The sequence below is a fragment of the Engraulis encrasicolus genome, chromosome 1 (assembly GCF_034702125.1).
Source record: "Engraulis encrasicolus isolate BLACKSEA-1 chromosome 1, IST_EnEncr_1.0, whole genome shotgun sequence".
Classification (NCBI taxonomy): Eukaryota; Metazoa; Chordata; class Actinopteri; order Clupeiformes; family Engraulidae; genus Engraulis; species Engraulis encrasicolus.
Genome location: NC_085857.1, coordinates 34,420,485 through 34,447,984, shown reverse-complemented (window position 1 = coordinate 34,447,984; position 27,500 = coordinate 34,420,485). Strand labels below are relative to the sequence as shown.

General features: G+C 45.2%; 1 protein-coding gene across 1 annotated transcript in view; it reads right to left on the bottom strand.

Annotated features, from left to right (window-relative positions):
• The window catches only part of LOC134457104 (girdin-like), a 69,508-nt gene that overhangs the window by 7,183 nt on the left and 34,825 nt on the right, over window positions 1-27,500 (bottom strand). Inside the window, exons 9-26 of the mRNA XM_063208911.1 lie at window positions 27,087-27,168; window positions 24,204-24,362; window positions 22,105-22,251; window positions 21,019-21,169; window positions 20,227-20,378; window positions 18,754-19,586; window positions 17,873-18,146; window positions 15,986-16,128; window positions 15,106-15,247; window positions 12,108-12,332; window positions 11,265-11,426; window positions 10,513-10,698; window positions 9,544-9,635; window positions 8,744-8,887; window positions 7,669-7,855; window positions 5,350-5,495; window positions 2,383-2,475; window positions 420-1,204 (exon numbers count right to left, since the gene is read on the bottom strand). Of these exons, the coding sequence (XP_063064981.1) occupies window positions 420-1,204; window positions 2,383-2,475; window positions 5,350-5,495; window positions 7,669-7,855; window positions 8,744-8,887; window positions 9,544-9,635; window positions 10,513-10,698; window positions 11,265-11,426; window positions 12,108-12,332; window positions 15,106-15,247; window positions 15,986-16,128; window positions 17,873-18,146; window positions 18,754-19,586; window positions 20,227-20,378; window positions 21,019-21,169; window positions 22,105-22,251; window positions 24,204-24,362; window positions 27,087-27,168 (4,103 nt within the window). The remainder of the gene's footprint in view (window positions 1-419; window positions 1,205-2,382; window positions 2,476-5,349; window positions 5,496-7,668; window positions 7,856-8,743; window positions 8,888-9,543; window positions 9,636-10,512; window positions 10,699-11,264; window positions 11,427-12,107; window positions 12,333-15,105; window positions 15,248-15,985; window positions 16,129-17,872; window positions 18,147-18,753; window positions 19,587-20,226; window positions 20,379-21,018; window positions 21,170-22,104; window positions 22,252-24,203; window positions 24,363-27,086; window positions 27,169-27,500) is intronic.

The following is a 27,500-nucleotide window of genomic DNA, read 5'->3' as shown; positions in this document are numbered from 1 at the left end:
GAGGAGAGGAAAGCAGAGGGTAGAACAACACACAATATGGCACACAAAAAGACGTGTTGTCAAACATACGTATTGAGTGATGTACGCACATGTTAACGCATACAGACACCTTCACATACACACACTCATACACACCCTGGCATTCATATGTTCAGACACATGAAACACAAACCACAATAAAACACATAATATGTGGCCTTACTAACGAGTGACAATAAACACACCACAGATGAACAGTCAGTCAAGTCTATTCTTTACATGTGGTTTATTAAGAAATCTCCCTATGATTATTTTACGTAGACTATCCTTTGTGTAGTATTTATACATATATACATGTATTTATATATGTAGTATATGCTACTATTCTCTGTATAGTAGTTACTGTATATACTTTGTATGTATAATTTACTGTCTTCAGAGATGCGCTGCAATTCTGTCCAATATGGCATGGAGAGGGTTAACTCGCACAGTTCTGTCGCCCTCTTCGATTAGCCCCTGTGACTGGGGCTGTCCTACGTGATTGGGCTCTCTCCTGTCTGTCTGCCTGTCTGATCTCGGAGGAAGGGGTGGGCGGGCAATTATTAAGTCTAGCGTCGCCCCACCCACGGCTGCCTTTCCACCTGTTAGCGGTGTAGTAGGTATGTGTGGCGGCCTGTGGCGGACGACTGTTGGAGTTGTCGGACAGTTACTCTCTCCCTGTCCACCAATCAGAGGAGGTGTTTGGGGCCTGATGTGGTTCGGGGTTGGATAACTGGCCTGTCCCTCATGGTGGCTCTTGTACTCGATTGGATAGCTGGCCTGTCCCTCACGATGGCTCTTGTACTCGATTGGATAGCTGGCCTGTCCCTCATGATGGCTCTTGTACTCGATTGGATAGCTGCTCTGATGACACTGACGGCTCTTGCACCAGATTGGACGGCTCGAGAGGTCATACTCACTGCTGCTGCGCTTGGGCGAGAGGCTGTCGTCCAGGGAGTTGGCGCCCGACTCGGCCGAGCCCTGCGAGCTCACGAAGGAGCCGTTGTCGTGGCAGGGCAGGCCCTCGCACGACTCAGAGCGCATGGCGGTCAGGGCGGCGCCCGTGCGGCCGCGCTCATGCTCCCGATCACGATCTCGGTCTCGATCACGGTCGCGATCATGCTCTCGTTCTCGGCTACGAGACTTGATCAGCTTCCTCATCTTCAGCGTGATCCAGTTGCCTCGCCTAGTGGGTGTGTGTGAGGGAGACAGAGAGAGAGAGAGAGAGAGAGAGAGAGAGAGAGAGAGAGAGAGAGAGAGAGAGAGAGAGATTTGTATAGGATTAATATGAACCATCTTATTAATACAGATGGAACATGATTTGCAATAAACAAACATTTCTATGCTGATGACTAATGTTAAAGATCCATCCTTATTCTCAGAAGCTGCTTAGGCTACACGTGTACAGATCTTTTTGAAAACATTGGTTTTGGCTTTCCGTTTACACGTAAACAGAATTTTAAAATCCGCATTTCCAAAATCCGGCTTTAAAAATATCCCATTTAGGGGGCTAAAACGCACCTATTACAATGGAGATTTTATTTGTATCTTCATCTTGCGTTTACACGTAAACAGATGAAAACATTTTTGAAAAATAACTGTATTTGTATAGCCCTATATCATACAAGACATGCAGCTTCGAGTGCAACAAATGGGAAAAAACATCAATGTTAAAGGGACACTGTGCAGGAAATGGTCAAAAAGGGTACTGCAACTATGCTGCTCATTGAAACTGGGCTGCCAATTGCCAAATTTGATCTTTACATGAAAGTTTTCCAAGTAATAAACAAATATTTTCTAGTATGGTCAAAGTAGAGTCATTTTTGCAACTAAAAATTTCTATTTTTGGAAATTCAAAATGGCGGACCATGGGGAAGATCCCCCTTTTCATGTATGAAAAGTGCAATTTTCCCAGTCATAATGAATACTTAGAATTTGATGGTGGTGGTAAGTATTCATGAAAAACGTAACATTAGTGAATGGGCAGCATTAATTCTGGAAATAAACAACTAAAAATCTCACACAGTGTCCCTTTAAAGATGGAGTAAAAAGAGAGGTAGAAAGTAGAGACAGAAACAAGATAGAATAGCAAGACAAAAGAAGAGGACATAGATAGAGATTGTAGAGGCATAAGGTCCACATAGGTTGGGCCCAGGATTCTTAGAAGCTTAAGGTCCACAGTGGTTGAGTGCAGGATAAGTGATAGATAGTCATACTGAATTTGGGCGCTCAGATGTGGCCCCTGGTGGCAACAGGGGTGAGGAAAAACTCCCTTTTCACTTATTTTCACATATCCCAGATTTGAACATATCCGAATATGTGTAAACAGGACTTCAGAAGGTAGCCCTGACAAACAAACTGTACCTCCTGGGTGGTGAGGGATCGTAGAACTTGTACTGGTCCATGATCTTCTCCTCCAGCTTCTCTTTCTGTCTCCTCAGTTCATTCAGTTTGTCTCTGCAAAAGGTGACCAAAAAGAAAACATTTAGGTTACGGGCAAATCTATGTATTATATCGATGTTCAAATATGCTCGCGTTAAGTCTCCTGCATATGACTCTGTACACCACTATGTCGGTCAATCCATTAAAGGATAACTTTTGCCAATTTCAATATGCTGTTGAATTGCTCAAGCTACTCTTAACTTGTCAGTACCCGGTGATGCTGCATTTTTCGACTCAGCCCTTTCCAAGATTTGAGCTGTTCTAATGGGAGTAGACTTTGTTTACATTATACATTTTCTTAAAGAAGAAATGAAACGAATATTAATTGTTGGAATTTTACAGTTTGTGCTGCATATTACAAAAGTATTACAAGCTTTGTGATTAAAACAAGATATTGTGTGTGTAATCATTTATCCGGGAAGTCATGTTAAAACGTGCTCAAAATGAGCAATATTTTGTCCAGTAGTGCGAATTTATTGTCTTATGCGTGACGTCATAAGGTTGACACAGTCCAACTCTGAACCCACAAAGTTATAGTAGTCAATGGCGGCGTCTATGGCTAGTAAATCAAAGCACAGTGGAAAATATTGTGTTCGTGGCGGTCCAAATGGTGCAGGTTGCAACAAGTACAAGCTTCACTGAAGGCATCTCTCTGCACAAGTTTCTTTAAGTCAAAATGACTGGAACTGTTGCTGACAAGGAGAAGGCAAAACAAAGCTGATCGTGTAGGAGGCATCGGGTTTTGAAGTGACCTAGATCAATGTTGTGCTCCGGGCGTTTTCCACCCCTCCTGTTGTTTACCTTAAAAAAATCTGGAGACCGTGGACATGGTTGGAAATACACTCCTAGGCTACCACAAGCAGTGTCTATGGATAGCAGGTGTGCTGACGGATATCTCTAGCTCGAGTGCGACCACGGGTGAGTCTGGCCGACAGCCACTTAGCAGGATAGCAGCATGCTAAAGATGCTATTCCTCTCTGCCATTGTAGCACCCTAGTAGCCTACTGGGTCCTCGGTCAATGCGCTGCGGGTCGATGTGTTTCGTTACGACTCCATGGCCGTCGGTCGTGGAGTTATTGCTTTATATGCAACGAAATCGCCCCAGCATCCGAGCACGAACATCTGTGTTGTGTAGTTATGACTCTATCCATGGCCGGCGGTCGTGCAGTTCTTGTGTTATGCAACAACAGCCCCTAAGCACGAACATCTGTGTCAAAATATACCTACCGACTTCCAAATTGTCGCATAATGATGGGTATAACGCCATTGTTTATTAAGATTACATTAAAACCATGCTATTGAGCTACTTAAGCATACGTTTTTAAAGTAGCTGATAGTGCAATTTCGCTAGGTTTCAACATGTCAAAGACAGAGTGCAGCAGCCAAAGCATCGTCCGTCCCCCCCTTGTCACGTTGCCATAAACAAAAAAATAAGTATGCCGCGCTGGTTGATCGATAAGTTGTCGGCATAATAATTGAGATAACGCCATTGTTTAATAAGATTTTAAAGCTGGCTTTCAAAGTGCCACTTCGGTTTCAACCTGTCAAAGACAGCGCGGAATGTCACATGATCTGAGAAACCGGCAGCTGGCTGGCACCCTAACATGCTCCCATATTTTCCAGTTTACCACAGCACATACAGCCTACACTAATAGTGTCATATGATTGATAATATCTTAATAATGATCAGCGTGTAGCCTTCGTGTAGCCTAGTAGGAGCGCGGTGCTGTTTTGTGCCCGTCGATCCTGTGCCGAATATGGCATATCTTTCCAACCCATATGGCATATGGTGGTGCATCATCAAAGAAAAGTCTACTCGGCTTATTTGTGAGGCTTATATTCAACGTGAGTCTTTGTCACATAATGTTAGAGGTGTGTTCTTTCGACATGTCGATATTTGTATCTTAATGTTGGTTCCTTTATGAGATATGGGTCCTTCAAATGTATGATATTGTCACGCCCCTGTAAATATTGTCGCACCAAAGGCACGGTTTTAAGTTGCCGTTTCAACAAGTTATGTCCGGAAAAAAATATTTAAAGTTGGATTGATGTTTTAGAAATAGGCCCAATATTTAATGTGAATAATAGATGAATATTCGTTTCATTTCTTCTTTAACTATACTGTGTGTATTGCACTATGTTTTTCATATTCTGTAAGATGTAGGGTGTCCTTACGTGTACTACCTCTGCTCGACATGGAAGTTGTCTTTGCTCTCCAAGACTTTTACTCTCTCAGTCAGTTTGTTTATTTTATATTTTGATACAATTATACTAGGAATTAAACTACGTATTTTGTTTTGTCTGAAATTTAGGGTGACCTTACAGGTACTGTGTCTTCTCGATGTCGAAGAGGTCTTTGCTTTCAATGCTCAACCAGACTTCTACTCTCTATTTATTTTGTGTATGTTTTCATACAATTATACTGTTTATTACGCTACAGTATGTAGTTCATCTTTGCTCTCCATGCTCAACCAGACTTCTCCTCACTCAGTTTATTCAGTGTATACTTTGATACAATTACACTGTGTATTACACTATGTATTTCATATTCTGTGAGCTGTAGGGTGTCCTCCTCACATGTACTGCCTCTGCTCCACGTGGAAGAGGTCCTTGCTCTCCATGCTCAACCAGACTTCTCCTCACTCAGTTTATTCAGTGTATACTTTGATACAATTACACTGTGTATTACACTATGTATTTCATATTCTGTGTGATGTCCGGTGTCCTCTTTACATGTACTGCCTCTGCTTCAAGTGGAAGACATCTTTGCTCTCCATGCTCAACCAGACTTCTCCTCACTCAGTTTATTCAGTGTATACTTTGATACAATTACACTGTGTATTACACTATGTATTTCATATTCTGTGAGCTGTAGGTTGTCCTCCTCACATGTACTGCCTCTGCTCCACGTGGAAGAGGTCCTTGCTCTCCATGGTCTGCTCCAGCAGCGTGCGGTTCTGCAGCATCAGCGTCTGGATCTGGTCCAGCAGGTGACGGTTCTCCTCCTCCAGGTTCTTCTTCAGTTGGGTCAGCAGCTGGAGGTGTTGGACAGAGAGATAGATAGGACATCGATATATACTGTGGAGATGCACCGGATCCAAGATCCGGTTCCGGATCCGGCAGGATAATAGGGTTTTTCACGGGATCCGGATCCGGTTCCAGGATCCAGGATCCGGTAGCCGAGGCTTTTCAGTCAAAATAGTTTGAGCCAACGTGATAAAAAGGGCCCACGTGTGTGAGTAGGCTATGTGTTTCAACCCTTTCGTAAGATCCGGTATCCTTTTCCGGATTCGGCAGGATCTTAGGCAGTGGATCCGGTATCCGGCAGGATCTTAAAAATCAGGATCCGGTGCATCTCTAATATATTGTATATATATTTTTTTACTTTTGCCTTTATGTGGGGAGGATAGTGAAGACAACTCAACACGGTGCGACCCGGCCACCACTTTTTGCTTTACAATTTTAGCTGTGTCGTGCCTATTCAAAAGGCGAAGTGAGCCGTAGGCCTACCAGAAAAACGGCAGTGGAAAAGAAGCATATGTGTACTGTCTATGTCTAATTGTCTATGTCCACACCTAACGTCTATGTCTAGGTCTGCATGGGAAAGTAAGAAACATAAATGTAATCCTTTGTATGATCAGCACATGTAAAGAATTTGACAATAAAGACGACTTGACTTGACTTGACTTGACAGTGAAGAGAGACATTGGAGTAGTCGAGAACTGACCCAGGCCAGACTCAAACCCGGGTCTCTATGGGTCCCCATTTCTAGCATATAATGTTGGACAGCAAATCTGTCAAGGTCAGGCAAGGCCAGGCAAGGACTTCACTCAGTATCTATTGGGCTGGGCCAGGTTTGGGCCTTATTTGTCTTTTCTTTTTTAAAGTATTTTTTGGGGGCTTGGCCTTTATTATTATAGGACAGTGTGGGAGTAGACAGGAAATGACTGGGAGAGAACGATGGGGCAGGGTCGGGAAATGACCCCGGCCAAGGTCCCCTTGGACAATGTAAGCCCAATTGTGGGGGGCTTAAGCTAGATTTATGCTTTGGACGCATAGCCACTGCGTCCGTCCGTCTTCTGTCTGTGCGAGTCCACACCCCCCGCACAGAGGCTCTGCGCCCGTCATCGAGCGCCTCGAAAAAGTTCTAACTATCAGTCGGACGGACGCAAAGGACGCAGACAAAAAGGCGCTATGATTGGTCGTCTCGCTACTTCCTTGTTCTTGTGGCAGCGCAATGCCGGTAGTTTGCGAGAGCAGAGCTGTATTCTGTTAAAACTATATTAATGCCTTGTGTGTAAATGTGTGTAAATACACAAAGCTACAAGCTAAGTAACAAACAATGCATCAGTTGAATACTCGTGGCGCAATGCCTGCGGTTTTACTACCGTAGCTTCCTCCACCGAATGTAAACACACATCGGCAGAATCAACTGTTTACATGCTTGCATTTTCTGCTCGTGAAAACAGACTGGGTATGTCAAATAATGATATCAGTACATTGCCTTTGCAATTTGAGTGAAAATACCTAGCTAACCGGGCTAGAAGAAACATGACCGCAGTGCTTACAAGTAGTGAAGGTAATCGCGCAATTTCAAATGTGGCTCGCAACGAGATATCGGACCACGCAGATCTCGCAGATGCATGAGTACAAAGTTGGTTCGTGGCCCTTCCCACTTGACTTTTGACAAGCGCATTTGCAGAAGTCTAATCTGACCTTTGGCACGCTGCGCCACAGCGCCCCCCTTGAGCCTTATTTTTCAAACCCAATACAGCTGTACGGCAGTGTTGCCAGATTGGACCTGTTTCCCGCCCAATTGGGCTGCTTAGAACGTCCGTGTGCGGGTAAAAATGACAGGAAAAAACGCCCAAATTTTGCCAGAGAAATCAATACAATTGGGCGGAATATTGTGCTTCTAGGCGGGTTTTGAGCATTTTTTGGGCTGGAAATCATCAGCCTTATCTGGCAACCCTGCTGTACGGAACAATGGGAGAGCTTCGTGCCCCTTACCTCGCACTGATTGCTGAGGCTTGTTGGAGGAACATTACTATGTATTATTGCATATACAACAATGTATTCTAATTATTCAGTCGTTGGCTCTGTGTGACTGATCCCTTACCTCGCACTGATTGCTGATGCTTGTTGGAGGTGCATTACTATGTATTGCATATACAATATACTCTACATACTCTGTGACTGGTCCCTTACCTCGCACTGGTTGGTGAGCTTGGTGGAGGTGATGTCGAGCTGCTGGTGCTGCTCGCGCAGCTTGGTGAGCTCGGTCTCCAGGCGCGTCTGCTCCAGCCGGGCCGCGTTCAGCTGGCTCTTCAGGCCCTTGTGCTCGCCCTGCAGCTCCTCGTGATCACACAGCAGCTTCTGGTACGTCTGATTCAGCCTGCACAACAAAACGTGAAGGAAGGAGTTACATAGCCTGATTATCATCCACTTTCAAATCTCTTCGAGACTTGGTCTGACCAAGAGCATAACAATTAACATTTCCCAAACGGCATGGTTGACCTGCCTCCCTTGGTTTGCTAATGCTTGTTTGCTTCCCGACAAAGTGGGAGCAGTTCTCGATTTTTCGCAGGAGCTCAGAAGGCATTTTCATTGCTCTTGACCTGACTAGGAGGGCATGGCTTGGCTAGGAGTTACAGTACAGTACTGTGTTTTTTGTAACAGTAATGTTGTTTTACAGTACTGCTTTTTACAGTATTGTTTTTTGCTGTTAGTTACTGTTTTTCCCAGGTATGACATAGAATCTTCTGGTATGTCTGGTTCAGCCTGCACAGTAAAACATGGAGGAAGGAGTTACAGTACTATAGTTGTTTTTACAGTACTGTCTTTTCAGTAGTGATTTTTGATAGTTAATGTTCTTTTTCAGGTATGGCATAGCAACTTCTGGTTCAGCCTACACCACGGAACATGGAACAAGGAGTTACAGTTCTGCTTTTTTAACAGTGCTATTTCTTTACAGTAATTTTTCACAGTTACTGTTGTTTTTTCCAAGTATGACACAGCAGTTTCTGGTATGTCAGGATCAACTGTAAAGACGTTCCAGTCCTTCTCGTCACCAAATCTCTGACATCCGAACGTGGTGCTCCTGAGTGTGTCACACACACACACACACACACACACACACACACACACACACACACACACACACACACACACACACCCAAACACACACACACACACACACACACACACACACACACACACACACACACACACACACACACACACACACACACACACACACCGCACACACACACAGGTAGCCTACCAGTCCTTCTCGTCCCGGAGTCGTTGGCACTCTGAGGTGGTGCTCCTGAGCGTCTCCCTCTCCTGCTGCAGCTGCTGCTGCTCCTCCCTCAGAGCCTTCTCCATCACCTCCAGATGGGACTTCTGCTGCAGCAGCGTGTTGTACCTACACACACACAGACGGCCACACAAGCATACACACACACAGACATGCACACACACATGTGCACACAAGCACACACACACACAGACATGCACACACACACGTGCACACAAGCACACACACACGCACAAGCATGTACACACACAGACACGCACACACAAGCGCGCACGCACAAGTGCGCACGCACGAGCGCACACACACACACACACACACACATATTCACGCACACACGCGCGCACATGCAAGCACGAACGCACACACACACACACACACACACACACACAGACATGCACACACACACACACACACACATGCACACGCACACGCACACACAGACACACACACATTGGTCAGTGCATAGACAAATACAAATGCACACACAATTGTAGATGGTGTTCACAGAAATACACATGTACAGTACATTTTGTGTGTGTGTGTGTGTGTGTGTGTGTGTGTGTGTGTGTGTGTGTGTGTGTGTGTGTGTGTGTGTGTGTGTGTGTGTGTGTGTGTGTGTGTGTGTGTGTGTGCGTGCGTACGCGCATACGTGTGTGTGATGTACCTGTCCTCTGGTGCGTGGTGTTCCTCTGTGTGTGTGTGTGTGTGTGTGTGTGTGTGTGTGTGTGTGTGTGTGTGTGTGTGTGTGTGTGTGTGTGTCGTACCTGTCCTCCAGTGCGTGATGTTCCAGCTCTAGGCTGCGGTGCTGGGTCCTGAGTCCCCCGTGTCGTCCAATCAGAGACTCGTACTCAGCCGCCTGGGTAGTGGCAAACACAATAGATTATAAGCAGGTGAACTGCAGTAATTACTATACCAGGCTGTGAATGTTGAGTAAGAGTGGGCAATATGGGCAAAGAAATAGTATCTCAAGATTTTTTGTGACTTTAGCAATAGTGATGTTGACAATATTGTCAAAAAACACACATTTGCCTCTTGCATAGGACGTCCAGTTATTATTTCTATAATCGTCATATTATATGTAATACATTATGTAACCAGGTATTAAAATGCTGAGAGTAGATGAGATTATTAGTGTTTATTGAGAGTCATGTTACACTTTAAAAACATAGTTGTATTATATCATCAATTAGCATTAATAATAATGCATAGGCTATTACACATAAATTGCAGAGTGTAGTACTTTTAATGATTTTCCAGCCGTCTCTCATGCTCTCTCAGCAGCAGCTTGTTGACACTTTACCGGTATAAAGCGCAATACTATGTTATAAACAGACTTTATCATATGATGCATAACTATCGGGTAACTCCTACCACACCTGTCTCTCTTGCAGAACAATAAGTATTGAAAATGCTGTGAGTAGAAAGGCAGTCATGGGTAAGTGGTTAGGGCGTCAGACTTGTATCCCAAAGGTGGCCGGTTCGACTCCCGACCCACCAGGTTGATGGGGGGAGTAATTAACCAGTGCTCTCCCCCATCCTCCTCCATGACTAAGCATGGTACTGTCCCACTGCATTGCTCCCTTGGGGCGCCATTGAGGGCTGCCCCCTTGCACGGATGAGGCACAAATGCAATTTCGTTGTGTGCAATGTGCAGTGAACACTTGTGTGAGTTTCCCAATTGGGCTTTCTCTCTTTCTCTGATGAATAAGTGTTAGTGTTTGTTTTCACCACACCTGTCTCTCGTGCAGGGCGGCCAGCCGATCGTGGTCCCTGAGTAGCAGCTCGTTGACGGTGCGCAGGTCCTCGCGGTCCCTCACGGCCCCGTCGCGCTCGCTCTCCGCACTGCACTGGCCCCGCTGCAGCTGCGCATTCTCCGCCAGCAGGGCGGCGCTCTGGGAGTTCAGGGTGGACTTCTCCACCTGATGGAGACGAGAGAGAGAGAGAGTCCGTGTGTTCCAATGTCTGTACTTACCGCCCTTTCGGCACTGTGTTTGGGTACATAGGGCACTGATGTTCCATTTCTAGTAACGGTGAGATGACGTTTACTGCAAGTACCCAGATGACGCCCCTCAAACTGGCCATCTTTTGAAGTGTGGAGTTACTTTACACTTTTCAAACTCAATGGTCATCATGTTTGTTACTTAGTTGAATATCAGATCTGTCAAACTGCCGATTCTCCGTAATAACAGCATAGTTTTGATTGGAAAGACCATCACTATGTGCGTAAAGTATATGAACAGCACAAATGAACATCACAAACAGTGGTTTCTGCAATTAATTGTATTTTGGCGGTTGGGAGATAGAGACAGGTACAGAAGGAGACAGAAAGAGACATAAAGACAGACACAGAGAAAGAGAGAGACAGAGAGCGAGCGAGCGAGAGAGAGAGAGAGAGAGAGAGAGAGAGAGAGAGAGAGAGAGAGAGAGAGAGAGAGATGGATGGAGAGAGAGAGACTCTAAAAAGTCCCAACTGTATCTGCCTGACCTGCAGCTGTGCGTTCTGCGTCTGCAGCGTGGTGTTGCTCTCCTGCAGGGAGGCCGTCTGGCGCTGCAGGGCCAGCACCTGGGCACGCAGGCCGTCCGTCTGCGACTGCAGCTGCTGCAGCTGGGTCTGCAGAGCCTGCCGCTCCGCCTGGAGGGTGGCATTCTGGAGCAGGGGAACCAGAGAGACAGATGCAGAGAGAGAGAGAGAGAGAGAGAGAGAGAGAGAGAGAGAGAGAGAGAGAGAGAGAGAGAGAGAGAGAGAGAGAGAGAGAGAGAGAGAGAGGGAGATAGAGGGAGAGAGAGGGTGGGAGAGAGAGATGTTGATGTTGAGAGAGAGATGCTGATGCCGTGGATAAGAATGAATTACAGTACAAAAAACATTCATTTTTGTTAAGATACTCATACTGTGTAAAGTGCTCTGCGGGGCAACAGCTTTGACTACATAGGGAGCTGCAAACACACACACACACATACATGCATACAAATCCCCCACACATACTACACACACGCACACACACACACACACACACACACACACACACACACACACACACACACACACACACACACACCTAAAACCTAAAACCTAAAATGATTTTGTCCTTTATTTCAAAAGGAGGGAAAGCAAAGCTATGGGGGCGATGTGGACTCACGTTCCTCTCCACCTCGATGAGGCGGTCCTTGAGCTGGATGACAAAATACTTGTAGGTTTTAGGTGAATGTGTGTGTGTGTGTGTGTGTGTGTGTGTGTGTGTGTGTGTGTGTGTGTGTGTGTGTGTGTGTGTGTGTGTGTGTGTGTGTGCATCAAAGTCTGTGTGTGTGTGTATGTGGGATGCCGACTCACGTTCCTCTCCACCTCGATGAGGCGGTCCTTGAGGCGCAGCAGCTCCCGCGTAGCCTCCTGGCTCTCCCTCTGCCACTCCCTCTGCACCTCCCTCACCGCGCTCTCCTGCTCCCACTCCCGCTCCCTCTGGCCCGGGCCCGGGCCACATCCGGATCCGGGTTCCCCTGGGGGCCCCTCGTGCAGCTCCTCCTGCCTCTGCAGCAGGGCCTCGTAGCTCACCTTCACCTGACACAGGACAAGGGGTGAAAGGTCAAACACTGAGAGAACAAGTCCGACAGGCCGACGAAGATGTGTCCGTGGAAGCACTGCCGCCTTGTGGATACAGGAGGGAATGACAATTCAAAGAATGTGTTTCAGACGGACAAATGCGTTTCAGACGGACAGACAGACAGACGGACATACATGCCCTCTTATATAGATGCTAGGACGCATCTAAAAATATAGGGCCGCAACGCTGTTTGACTCACCCAAAGTTTAATGGCACAAAATTGTGCCATTAGAGCCTCCGCACATCGGCTCCGTCAGCACTGCGAAGCACTTTCGCTTCCGATGCATTTCCGACACCCGCACACCATTTTACCATAACTGGGTGGCTCTGACAAAATAGAACGTCAGCGTCGGTGTGCGGGGTTGTATTGAAAACAATGGAAGCTCTGCACTTTGTCGGAGCTCTGCACTTTTTCTGGGAGCATCAAACAGTGCTGCGGTTGCGGACCTATATTTTCTCCTTGTAATATTTTGTTTCGTCCAGCACCTGTGCTACTGATGTGCGCGCATTCTCGGACTTATTTGGTGAAAGGTCAAATAAACATGTGACCATTCTGCGGAGAATGGAATGGATGGATGGATCTATCGATCTATCTATCTATCGATCTATCGATCTATCGATCTATCTATGGGTCTTGGAATCCTATATGCATCTTCGCATGAAAGTTAAAAAAATGTGATTATTCTGCAGAGAATGTGTAGGATGGATGGAGGGATGGATGGACGGATTAATCAATCAATCACTCTATCTATCACTCTATCTATCACTCTATCTATCACTCTATCACTCTATCTATCTATCTATCTATCTATCTATCTATCTATCTATCTATCTATCTATCTATCTATCTATCTATCTATCTATGAGTCATGGGGTCCCTCCTATAGCTCCTCCAGCCCAAGTTGGGGCCTCACAGCTCGCCTTCACCTTCAAAGGGTTACAGGGCAAAGGTCACATCAGTGTATAGAATGGATAGAATGTGAAGAATGTGAAGGATGAATCTCTCTCTCTGTCTGTCTGTCTGTTTCTCTCTATCTCTCTCTTTGAATTTGTGTGTGTGTGTGTGTGTGTGTGTGTGCATGTGCGTGCGCATACGCGTCCTTGCTATCTACATGATTTGTGTTTGTTTGCTTTATGTAAGCAAGAAGATGACATGAACGCTTCTGCATGACACATATCACTCTAGATCTCACTCTCACAATAATCCATGAAATCCATTGAATCTTTCAGAACAGAACATGGTTTACTGTAGTGCACAGGATACACACCAGACATGCAATGCAATATGCACAGTCATTGCACCATGGTGCATTGTACACAGTAAAACATGCTGTGTTACAGTAAATCAACACTGAGAGATACTCTGGAAGCCAATACAGTCCAGAAAATGTTCAATTGACTCCAAGTGAACTTTTCACACTTTTTACTCTGTAACAACATTTTTTTTGCTTTTGCTTTTATATTCTGCTTAATCGTTGATGAAAATTCTCACGGTTAACTGACAGTGAGTTGACTGATTATTCTTTAATCCCTGAGTTGTGTAGAACACAGACAGGGCCGCATTAACGCACAGGCTAGATATGGCTGCAGCCAAGGGACCCCCACGTGCCAGGGGGGCCCTAACTGGCCAAAAGTGGAAAATTGCAGAATTGTGATCTACAGTAATATCGAAAAAAAATCATCTGTCGTGTGGAGTACAGTTGGTAGACATGCTATCCTTACTTCCTAGCTGTAATTGTGATACTGTCTATGTAATTTCTTCACAAAATTGACCTACCAGGAGGGGCCCATAGCAGCCTGTAGCATAGGGGCCCCTGGCCATCTTACTCCGGCCCTGAGCACAGTAAGCTATACTCCAGGCCCCGGGATATGGGGATTAGAGATAAATAACTGGATATGAGTTGTGATCGTGGCAACAGCAGCAGTGATAGAGATGGTGGTGGTGGTGCTGAGTGCAGAGATTGAGATTGTGGGTCAGATTAGGATTAAGCGGGGAGATCAGAGCATCGCAGCATAAATCTTGAGTGACAAGCGAGCCTCCCCTCCCCAGTGGGTTTCTACATGGTCACGTACAGTACAGTGCACAATAAAATGCATTGTTAGTTCGACACTTAAAGGTGCACTGTCTAGGATGCTGGCCAGAGTGGGTATTGCAACTATGCTGTTCATTGAAACTGTGCTGCTGCCTAGTGCCAAATTTGATCGTATCATGAATATTAAACTAAATAATACACTGATATTTGCTAGTTTGACCGACGCAAAGTAAGTTTTGCAGCTGAAAATGTCTATTTCTAGAAATACAAAATGGCGGACGTGGAGAAGATTCAACTTTTTTACGTGGGAAAAGTGCAATTTGCCCAGTCATAATGAATAGTGGTATTAAGAATTCATGAACAAGGTAACATTTGGGAATAGGCAGCATAAATTCTGGAAATAAACTACTAAAAATATTACACAGCGCACCTTTAATGAGTTCCTACTCTCCAAGTTTTTAATAAGCACTGTATATTTTGTGAAGATAACTACTGGACATACTTACAGTAAGCAGATATGACGACATAATTGTGTGTGTGTGTGTGTGTGTGTGTGCCTGTGCTGACAATGTGCCTACATGTACAGTACAGTATGTATGCATGCATGTGTGCGTGCGTCTGTGTGTTTGTGTGCGTGCGTGCGTGCGTGCGTGTGTGTGTGTGTGTGTCCGTGTGTGTATACTGTGTGTTGCCTTACAGTGCGTAGCTCCTGCCGCAGCTGCTGGTTGAGGGTGGAGGACTGCTGCAGGCGGGCCTCCAGAGTGGCCATCTTCTCATCCTTAATCTCCACACACCTCTTCAGGGACGACTCCAGCTCAGCCTCCAACTGCTTATAGCGACTGATGGAGCAGAGAGAGAGATAGAGAGAGAGAGACAGAAAGACAGAGAGAGAGAGAGAGAGAGACAGACAGAGAGAGAGAGAGAGAGAGAGAGAGAGAGAGAGAGAGAGAGAGAGAGAGAGAGAGAGAGAGAGAGAGAGAGAAAGAGACAGAGAGAGAGAGAGAGAGAGAGAGAGAGAGAGACAGAGAGAGGGACTCCCTTTAAGTTAACATTTCTAGGAAATGGATATTGTAAAGAATGTACTGAAAATGTAAATGTACTGGAAATATATGAAATAGTGTGTCTGGGTAAATATATATTTTTTATTACCATGGATTGAAATCGGATAACAAGCATTTTGGAAGAGAATCCTTCAAGTACTCTGTATTTTTCGCCACATTTTATACACTGCTGTTTATGCCCTCTTTCATAAGTTGCTTTGGAGGAAGGTGGCCACGCTTACATAATGTTTTTAAATCCCAATGAATAATTCAGAATTAAATAGTTCTGTTGCATCTTCAATTCATTCTGAATTGTGAATTGTTCACATGATGTTTTCGATGCGGTATTAAGCTTTATTCTGAATTGAATTGAGGTAATGCTGCATTAAATGTCTCATGTAAATAAAGCCATTGCCAGCTAAATGTAATGTTACATATGCAACAATCACCTTCAGGTGAAAGTAGAAGGATGTGGAGGAGATCATGCTATTCCTGCTCTTGGCCACCAGAGGGAGTAAGTATCTTCCATGACTGTACCTGTCATTAGCCTCCTGCTGCTCAGCAGTCAGAGGCTGCTGCTGCTCTTGCTCTTGCTTGAAGCCCATCCTCTCAATGTCCTGTGTGAGTCTCTTCACCTCATTATCCCTCTGTTGGCACCTCAGCTTCTCGCTCACCAGCTCCTGCGAAAAAGAATTAAACACATGAGAGGACAAGAACACGTACCGTACCCTAGAGGTGTGTGTACAGATACAGACACACAGACACAGACACAGACACAGACACAGACACACACACACACACACTAACATTAACATTAACATTAACATTAACAGAAGCAGAACAAAAAAATATTGCAGTGGAATCAAAATAAATCCTGTGAACGGAACAACATTATCAACATTATGCTAAGTGGGAGGGAAGGTTGTTCTTTGTCTTTTCTTTTTGAGGAACTACACTTTACACTCAACTACAGCCTCAAACTTCCCTAATGAAACAGGTGCAACACTATACAGTCACAAAACAGTAAAACATTGACCCTACTATGTGTTTTGCCTTATTCTGGATACATGCTTACATACACACCAAGAACATACACACACAGACACAGACACAGACACAGACACACATACACATACGCAAAATATCAAGTGCATCAGGACATGCTTTTGTAACGGGGCTCTAAATTAACATGGGCTAAATGCTGGTGAAATCAAGCCATCTTGTCAGCAGTAACACCACAAAACCGATGCATATACTGTACGTCCACATAGTACAGCAAAGATTAAATGACTGGGTAGCTGGGTAGCGTAGCTTTATCTGTTGTTTTTACTCGTACGTACGTACCCAGAACAATATCAAGTGCACCATCAACTATCAAGTACAGCAGAGCATCCTGTCAGCATTTCCTGTCTCAAAGTGAGCTTTACTCTGCTTGAAATGGGAGGCAACTGCCTGAATGACTGCCTGCCTAAATAGCATCTGTAAGCAACTGGACGTCTTCTAGGGACATCACAAAAGTCACTCCTCGTTCCAAAGGGCCTCAGTTCTGTTTGAGGTTTGGAATACCCGCCAGGTTGGTGGGGGGAGTAATCAACCAGTGCTCTCCCCCATCCTCCTCCATGACTGAGGTACCCTGAGCATTGTACCGTCCCACCGCACTGCTCCCCATGGGGCGCCACTGAGGGCTGCCCCCTTGCACGGGTGAGGCATAAATGCAATTTCGTTGTGTGCAGTGTTCACTTGTGTGCTGTGGAGTGCTGTGTCACAATGACAATGGGAGTTGGAGTTTCCCAATGGGCTTTTGAATAGTACGAAGTTCATATACGTCTACAGGCCCCTCTGTAACGGATGCCAACTGGCAGAGTGTGGCGTGGACTGTTAGTAAACCTCCCTCCCGAAGCCTCATACAGTATTGTAGCGCTGAGCTACCGTTCTGGATCTGTGCTGAACCTCCCATGCTGAACTGCTGCTTTGACTGGTAGGAGGCGGGTTAGAGCCCCGAGAGGCAAACTAGCGTAGATCACCTCAGTTACATCTCCTCTCCCCCCCTTGACAAAGGCATCATATGTTTAGGTTAAACTTTTATTTTGTTCATATGTGCGTATCAATGTGTGTGTGTGTGTGTGTGTGTGTGTGTGTGTGTGTGTGTGTGTGTGTGTGTGTGTGTGTGTGTGTGTGTGTGTGTGTGTGTGTGTGTGTGTGTGTGTGTGTGTGTTTGAGAGAGAGAGAGGGAGAGAGAGAGAGAGAGAGATAGAGAGAGAGAGTATTGTGAATTTGTGAGTGTGTGTGTGTGTAAAAGAAATAGAAAGAGAGAGAGAGAGAGAGAGAGAGAGAGAGAGAGAGAGAGAGAGAGAGAGAGAGAGAGAGAGAGAGAGAGAGAGAGAGAGAGAGAGAGAGAGAGAGAGCGTAAGTCCACATGCGTACCTCCCGTAGGGTGCTGAGGGTCCTCTGGTGGATGGCGCTCTGCTGCAGCATCTCCCGGGCCTCCCCTTCCAGCTCCTTGACCCGCGCTCCGGCCTCCCGCTGGGCCTCCAGCTCCTTGGCCAGGGCCCGGTTCTCCTTCTCCAGCGAGGCCTGGCACAGCACACTGGCGTCCAGGGAGGCCTCCTGCACCTCGGCCCGCTGCCGCAGGCGCCGGTTCTCCTTCTCCAGCCGGCCCTTATCGCGCTCCAGCTGCGACGCCTCCTGCTCCAGCGCCCTGCGCGAATCGGAACGCGGATTGGAATCAAGAATCGCGATTGAAAACGTGGAATTCAAGAATCGGAATCAGAGTACTTAGTGTAAGTGTGTTGTCACACTCCATAGCAGTTATTTTTGGACTAATTCTAAACAAACCCAATGAAACACGATTCACTTAAGAGTTAGCGTTTTTCTGATAATTGGTGTGATATTGTAGCCTGGTTCTCAAGCAGACTCTTCGTGCACGAATCGGGAGCACGGATTGGAATCAAGAATCGCAATTCCGAACGTGGAATTAGAATAAGGAATCGGAATTGGAGTACACACTCCATACCAATAATTTTGGTCTAATTCCAAGCAGACCAAATGAACCACAATTCACTGAAGAGTTTTTTTCTGATAATGGGTGTGATATTCGTGATAGATGATCTGATTTTATATACAGTATTTTGAACTAAATAAATATATATTGTGTAAACTACCAGTGCATCTCGATGAATACAGAAATGTCAGCATCAATCATAATCAATCATTATCATTATCATTATCATCATCCTCATCCTCATCATCATGATTATCATTATCATCATCCTCATCCTCATCATCACCATCCAGTGTTCTCTCACCTGCTGTCAGCCTCCAGCCTCTCCACGCGGCGCGCAGTGAGCCTCAGCTCCTCCAGGGTGCGCTGCAGAGTGTGGTTCTCCGTCTCCAGCTCGCCCAGCTCTCCCTCCAGGCGACGCAGGCGTCGGGCCGAGTTGTCCAGCGCCGAGGCCAGACGACGGTTCTCCGAGTCCCGTGCCGCACAGCAGACAGTGGAAGAAGAAGAGGAGGAGATGGAGGATGGGGAGGCCATGGAGCTAGCGTTGGGTCGTCGGAGCCCAAACCTGGAGGAAGGGGTGGTGGAGAAGCGGGCAGGGGAGATGGATGGGCTTTGGCCCAGCGGACTGGCCTCGGAGCGGGGCCTGAAGGGGGACGAGTCCTGGCTGTCACCAGCAGCAGCTGTGGTGGTGGTGGTGGTACCATCTCGGCTTTTCGACTTCGACATCAACGCTGGAGATCCTCTCCTCTCACATTCATCCTTCTCCTTGTCCTCCTCATCCTTCTCTTTCTCCTCCTCCTCCACCTCCAGCTTGGACGGGTCTCCTTTCTCCTGCTGGTTTCTCCTCTCCTGCTCCTCCTTCTCCTCCACATCACCACCATCATCTCTTTGCTCCTCCATCTCCTTCATCTCGCACATCGTCTGTGACCTCTCAGCCTGCTCCAGCTCCTCTTGCTCGGCCAGCCTCCTGTTGTCCGGAGGGTCACAACAGGCGTCCGAGTTTGAGTTGCTGTTGTCTATTGGTGGAGACTTGGTGATGTCATCATCGTTGGTGCTGATGCTGCCGTCCGCGTCCATCTGGTTGAGGGAGGAGATGCTCCTGTTGAGGATCTCATTCTCCTCCATCAGCAGCCTCACCTGGGCAGACACACCCACACACATACACATACACGCACACACACACACACACACACACACACGCACGCACACACACACACACACACGCACGCACACATACACACACAAACAGACACTAAATTCTGCACCTTCTCAATAGATGAGCAGTGACCCTTTACTATTTCAGTTGTAGGCAGCTGGAAAACGTTTTCTCTCTTCACTAGGACACATCTTCAGTTCCTATTCTGGTGTGGGAATCCAGATTATTATTTCTGGAGAATGGAGCCAACCTGTTGACATGACAAGGATCCACATGACATGGATTGGCCAAGGATTTGTTTTGGTCTCATCACACATTCCCGCGGCCATAAGCACACTCATTTTAAACAAAAATATGATGTTGACAGTTTTTGTCCTTCTTTATATTACAATGATTAATGAAGGGAAAGTAAAAACAAATCCTAGACTTTGGAAATCTGAATTACTTTAAATGTCAAAAAAGATGTGCTTTTATGTTAGATGTTACATTTAAAATGATTACGCACACACAGCCTTATGCATTTAGGGAAACTGTACTACTGTACAAGTATTTAGAGATGTGACAACTATGATGTCTGTGTTGTAAACAAGACAGATCCTGAGGGAAGAGTATCATGCTCACCTTGTGTGAGTAGTCTCTCTTGTGCTCTTCTGAGGGTTCCCTGGTTCCCCTAAGTTCCTCGACGGTTCTCCTCAGGGCCTGGTTCTCCCTCTCCAGCCTCAGCAGGCGACTGCAGGCCCTCTCAGCCACCTCCTCGTTCAGGGTCTTCAGCACTACAAATACAAACACCAACATACCGTAGACACAATCACATTGTAACATTACACGGATTTGCATTAGAAATGTTTTGCATGTTAGAAAAAAAACGTATTGTTATTTGTCAACAAACTATGTATGTGTGTTTGTGTTTTCTAGGTCCCCCTCTCCTGTTCCTGTCGCGTCCGCAGAGCAGGGTGTGTAGGTATGGATAGTGTGTCTTTATGAGTCCCCTCTCCCTCTCCTGTCCCCCTACAGCTGCGTGTATATCAAAAACGACCTATGCTACCCAAGTAGCTGAGGTCACTGAGGAAGTTTCGCCATGAATTTGCTTTATTCGCTCTGGACGTGACATTGACATGTTTGATTTAGCTAATATAACGGCTCTGGCTTTTCAGCCTGGGACATTTGGAGATATGAACATTCCAATTGGTTTTCGCCCAACCATCACCATTGCTGTCGCTCATTACCATAATATTAGCTGACTTTAATTAACTTTAATTGACTTTAAGTGCTAAAAATTAGCTCTGGTCACTCAGGTGGCTTCGCTCCTGGCGAATTCGCTTTGGTCGCTTTAGTCGCCGACCCTCCATAGAGAAATAATGACTTCTGCCACTCAGGCCGCGTAGGTTGCGCTTGGTGTTACACGTAGCTTACCTGTCCCCTCGGGCCCCTCTGCGGAGCGGCTGAGCTGCTCCAGCTGCCAGCCTAGCTGCTGGGACTCCTCCATGCTCCTGCGCTGGGCCAGCTCCAGGTACAGGTTCTCCTCCAGCACCTCCTCCATGCGGCGCCGCTCAGACGCACGCTCCTGCAGGAGACGGAGGAGGAGGAGGAGGAGGAGGAGGTAGAGGAGGAATAGGAGGAAGAGGGGGAAGAGGTGGAGGAGAAAAGGATGATGAAGAGGAGGATGAGAAGAGAGGAGAAGGAGGAGAAAGTAGAGGGGGAGGAGGAGGAGGAGGAGGGGGAGAAGGAGGAAGAAGAGGAAGAAGAAGAAGATGATGATGATGATGATGAGGAGGAGGCGGAGGAGGAGGAGGAGGAAGAGGAGAAGGAATATGGGAAGAGAAGACAACAAGAGGGGGTCAGGACAAGAAACACTCAAGGAAACAAGAGTGTATTTGCCATTGTCTCCATAGTTCTCTGTCTGTGAGTCTGTCTATCAGCCTGCCTGTCTGTCTTTCTCCAACCTTCCAGCCTGTCATCTCTCAGTCAGTTGCTGTGTGTGTGTGTGTGCGTGTGTATGTTCGTTTGGTTGTTCATTTGTTTGTTCGTTAGTAATCCCCTACCTCCTCTATGTCGTGTATTTTGGCCTGTAGTGTGAGGTCATTTCTTCTTTGGTTAGTAAGCCCCTACCTCCTCCATGTGGAGTATCTTGGCCTGTAGTGCGAGGTCATTTCTTCTTTGGTTAGTAAGCCCCTACCTCCTCCATGTTGTGTATTTTGGCCTGTAGTGTGAGGTCATTTCTTCTTTGGTTAGTAAGCCCCTACCTCCTCCATGTCGTGTATCTTGGCCTGTAGTGTGAGGTTGTGTTTCTCAGAGTGCTGCCTAAATCTATCTATCTTTGGTTAGTTAGCCCCTACCTCCTCCATGTCGTGTATCTTGGCCTGTAGTGTGAGGTTGTGTTTCTCAGAGTGCTGCCTAAATCTATCTATCTTTGGTTAGTTAGCCCCTACCTCCTCCATGTCGTGTATCTTGGCCTGTAGTGTGAGGTTGTGTTTCTCCAGTTGGTTAGTAAGCCCCTACCTCCTCCATGTCATGTATCTTGGCCTGTAGTGTGAGGTTGTGTTTCTCCAGTTGGTGCAGTTTGTCTGAGCGCTGCCTGGAGCCCTCGATCTGCTCCTCCAGCATGGCCTTGGTCTCCAGCAGCACCTGGTTGTCCTCCTTCAGCTCCTGCTCACACACACACACGCGCGCGCGCACACACACGCACGCACACATGCACGCACGCAGGTGCACACACATACACACACGCTCACGCACGCACACGCGCATATGCACGCACACATGCGCACACGCACAGACAAACACACACACACACACACACACACACACACACACACACACACACACACACACACACACACACACACACACACACACACACACACACACACACACACACACACACATACACACACCACACACACAGAGACCAAACTAATATAAGAATGCATACATGTACCGTATGCATGTGCATACAAACGTGACAGTTTCATACACAAAACACAGTCACCTGGACAATCACATAAAGTCAAACATTAAATTGACTGACCAACACTAAAAAACAACACTTTACTGTAAAATGCTGTATACTGTAGTATATACTGGTACTGTTCATGAAATGCTTGCAGTAGGTCGTGTGTGTCTATTTAAAGAATAATGAGCCAAGAAAACCTTTAGAACAGTCCTGCAGGTAATATGCATCATGTGATCCCAATAAATCTGAATACTCATTAATTCTGATTATGCTGCACAGACACTATCATTTGTATTCATCCAGTGTATGTTTGCGCGCTTCATTTCAGTGTTAACCCTTTCCATACATGGTTGTGCTGCGTTGTGCATGGATGTGAAGCAGGGAAATGCAGTGAAATTGAGGTTGGCATTAGATGCTTTTGAAAATGTATTCAGAAACTGTTTAATGTATAAATGATGCCGTGAGAAGAGTTGAAAGTTATATTTTGTGGATTTAATCTGCATTTTTAAATATACTTTGCATTTCTATGATCATATATATATGAATACAGTAGATGTGCTTATAGGATCAACTGTTTTACAGAATTGGAGTTTCCACCTCTGCCTTGAATTAAGGTGAAGTGGAAATCTGCACTGACATACTTTATGGCAAAGCGCAGCAACTATATATATTTTGTCAAAATTATGTTCCGACTGACAATGGTCTTCATAACACCTCCTTTTTCTTGTGACAAAGCCTAATGGTCCAAATGTGTCCCATCGCTATGTCACATTAACAGTATCTACAATATCCAACCAAATACCAAAACTTTTAAGGCATTTTTCTCTATTTCAATATTACCATAGTTACTGCACATTGTCTCTGTAGGGCAGTAATAACAACAACAACAATAATAATAGTAATAATAATAATAATAATAATAATGATACTACTACTAATAATAATACATATTTTATAAAGCACCTTTCAAGGAACCCAAGGTCGCTGAAGTAGCCTATTTAACCTACTTCGCTAATCTCAAACCCACAAGACACGTGTCTGAACGTACTGTGTAGGTTGTGGAGGAGGTCTCAGTAAGTTGACAACTTACTGTACTTGGCTGCAAAACAATAAGGCAAGCAACTAAAGCCAGGCTCAAACTACACGACTCCCGATTCTGTGTCCAATTTTGACGTCGGGGTGCACTGCACACATAAAGACAATCGCAACTGTCAATCTTATCCTTGGTCGTAACCATCCAAGACAATGCCCAGCATTCTATTTCTATATCCAAGACAATGCCCGACAATCACTTGTGATGGTCTTAGGGGGTAACGTTCCACCGATTGTTGTAAGGGGGTTTTCAGCCGAGAATCGGGCCGATAGTTGTGTAGTCTGAGCCTAGCTTAAATTGATAACTAGTTAGCAACAACACTTTAGAGAAACGGGGTAACTCCAGTCCTCTCTATACTGCCCCCATGTTACCACCCTCCTCACCTCCACTTTGGCCTTGTAGAATTCCAGGTTGTGGAGGTGGTCTCGGTACTAAGTTAGCAGCTTACTTGGCTGCAAAGCAATTTCCCATAGTTAAGCTACTACCGGCAAGTTGATAACTAGCTAGCAACGACACTTTCGGGAAACGGGATAATTCCAGTCACGTCCTCACCTCCACTTTGGCCTTGTAGAACTCCAGGTTGTGCAGGCGGTCTCGGTAGCGGGCCACCTCGCTCTCCAGCTTGTCGGCCCTCAGGGCCTTCTCCCTCAGGGCGTCCAGCTCGTCCCGGTACGTCCTGGCCGCCCGCGCGTCCGTCAGCAGCTGCATGTTCTGGGTACCCAAACAGGATGAGAGAGGAGACAAGGGGGGAGAGGTGTGAAGCGACACAGAGGGTCAGCCAAAAGGTTAACGGACCAAAGTCGCATTCAAAACAATTTCCAACCAACGAACAGAAATACTGTATGGACCTGTTAGTGTTCATTAACTAGATAAAAAAAACTGAAACAAAAAAAACCCTGAAATCCAGTCACTTGAAATTATCTATGAAGTGATAGAGCTTTCTCGTAATCAAGTTTCCAATGACTCGGATGTTCCCTTTCATGCAGATCCTCTGTTATAACCTAATATCCACCAAAATGATAGTGACCATGTCTTAATCAGCTGCTTACGACTCATGACACTGTCACAGCAATGTGTTATGATGTTCAAAGTCTGTAGGTGTACAGTAAGTTTTGTCAGCATACGGGCCGTGGGACCCCACCTGCATGAAAGGGTGACTACAACTCAATATGCAGACAGACAGAAATTCACAAGAGACAAGGAGTCAGCAGAAAACACTTTGCCAAGTTAAGTCCAGTTTGATCATCGTAGCAGAGGAAATGAAGTTACAGATGTGACAGGCCAACGCACAAGGGATTCGCTAAAAATTGGACCTAGTCTATTTAAATGTCATTAAACAGGATCAACAGGTAACATTGCAGCCATGCATTACAAAAAATAGTTTTATTAAAACAAGTTGTTTGTATGTTTTTAATTCATGTACTCAAGTGACTTTTTCAATAACTCAAGTGCACACATACAGACAGTAGGTATCAAATGTTGGTGTACATATTTGACCCTTGTACATTGATTGCAAGTTATTCCACCCTGACACAAATGGCCGAGTAGATTTGTTTATCTTTCTTTAGTTACTCAATGTTTAGAATCTGCCACCTTAGGTTGAACTGCGTCGACAAATCTGACGAATACGTCATGGTATTTCACTGGATGGAAAGACCAACCGGATTATTTGCGCTGTGTTTGTGTTTATCAGTTTCATAACAAGGGAAAGACATACAGCATTTGTCTGAAATGCGGCATGAACATGAGTGGTTCGCACGCATGCATTACAACAGAGACAGCGATAAGAGTATTTGCAGAGTTTATCCCAGGCTTTTGTTGTTTGGGACGAACTTTCCAACATCCTCTATTCCCTCATATCCAGAGAACACTTACGTAACGATGTCTGAACTCTTAAAATAACCATACAACATTAATACTCTCTTCACTGCCAAAAAAAATAAATATTTAAAAGCCAGAAGGTTTAGCAGAGGACACCCTAAATATTTGAAAGGTTTTGTTAGACAAAGTTTTTTAATGTTCAAATGTGTTTTTCAAAGTGATGATAGAGTGCTATTACAGCAATATCAGAAGAGTAGGCTTATTGTTTTGTAAGTTATATTATGTAAGTCATATACAAACCCCCACTCAGATGAAGTTGGGACGTTTGGTAAACTGTGAATAAAATCAAAATGCTATCATTTTCAAAACATTCAATCCATTCATTAGATGGAGAATAGTGAAAAGACAACATATAAAGTGCTAAAACTGAGAAAAAAATGTTTTTGGGGACATATGTACTCATATCTAATTTGACAACTGCAACATGTCTCAAATAAGTTGGGAGGGGGATTAGTGAAATGTAATAAATATCCAAATAAGATAAAACACCAAGGAAGAACATTTCAAAATGAATTGTACTCATGGACATTCAATATGAGTGTCAACTGTCCAGGTATAAGACCATCTCAAGGATGAGTCACTCAGAATTAAAGATGCAGAGGAAATAATTATTTTTTAATTCCCTTTGATTTACCATGATAGAGTGTATATAAGACATATTTTTGTCATTAATCTCATTGTATAGGTTCATGACATCATGAAATATAACAGTTAAACTCCATCATAAGGACCAGCAGGTGATAAAATGGCTGGCTTTTGGTCAAGACCTGTCGCACTGTAAGCACTACAAAAAAGGAAAACATAGCAAAACATGACGAGGAATACACCCACCATTTAAGCTGTTGAAATCATGTCCAAAATAGACATTAACACTGTTTTTTATATAAAATCATCTCATCGGTTAATGTAATTAACTGTTAAGTGTTGTCCTTTGTTTTGTTTTTAGTCTCTTTTGAGACGTGTTGTTTTTACATCTGAATACCCCCCCAAAACAATAATTTTGGTCAGTTTTGATGGCTGATATGTTTTCTTTGTACCGTTCTCCATCTAATGTAAGAGTCAGATGTTTTGAAAATGGCAGTATTTTGTTATTATTCACAATTTACCTTGCGTCCCAACTTCTATGGAGTAGGGGTTTGTACAATATGTAAGCTGTTTTGTGATGATTAATGAATCCTTATCCACGATTATGAATAATAAGTAAATAGCAAGCTTTGTGTTATTAAAAAGTAAGTGAAGACACATTCGGAGTACTTCGACTTTGACGCATTGATATCTTCACTCCTAGTCCTCCTGTACGAAGGGAGAGGGGCAGGGGGGAAGGGGGAACTAGGAGTGAAGATATCAATGCGTCGAAGTCACGTGTGACCATTGACATACTGTCATTGACATCACTTTTTTCAGCAGAAAACTGATCTCTGCTTGTACTGTTAAAACGTTTCAATAAAATGAAAACATTTGAGCACAAGAAAAGAGAAAATGATAATTCAGTTAGTATATGATAAGCAAATAGTGTGTTGTTATACTGTGTGTGTGGGTGTTTGGGTTAAGTACCTCCTGTTGTACTCTCTTCAGTTCGGACTCCATGCCCTCCAACTCCTGCCTGCAGTCCAGCAACTGCTCACTCTTCTCTTCCCTGTGTGTGTGTGTGTGTGTGTGTGTGTGTGTGTGTGTGTGTGTGTGTGTGTGTGTGTGTGTGTGTGTGTGTGTGTGTGTGTGTGTGTGTGTGTGTGTGTGTGTGTGTGTGTGTGCAGCATGTGTGTGCAGCATGTGTGTGCAGCATGTGTGTGCAGCATGTGTGTGTTTATGTGTGTGTTTATGTGTGTGTGTGTGCACGTGTTAGAGTGTGTGTGAATGTGTGTGAGGGCACATGTTTATGTGCGTGTGCGAAAGTAAGTGAGGAGGCAATGTATATTTGTGCATTGTGATAAAGATACAAAGGAGAGGCATGAGAGAGAGAGAGAGAGA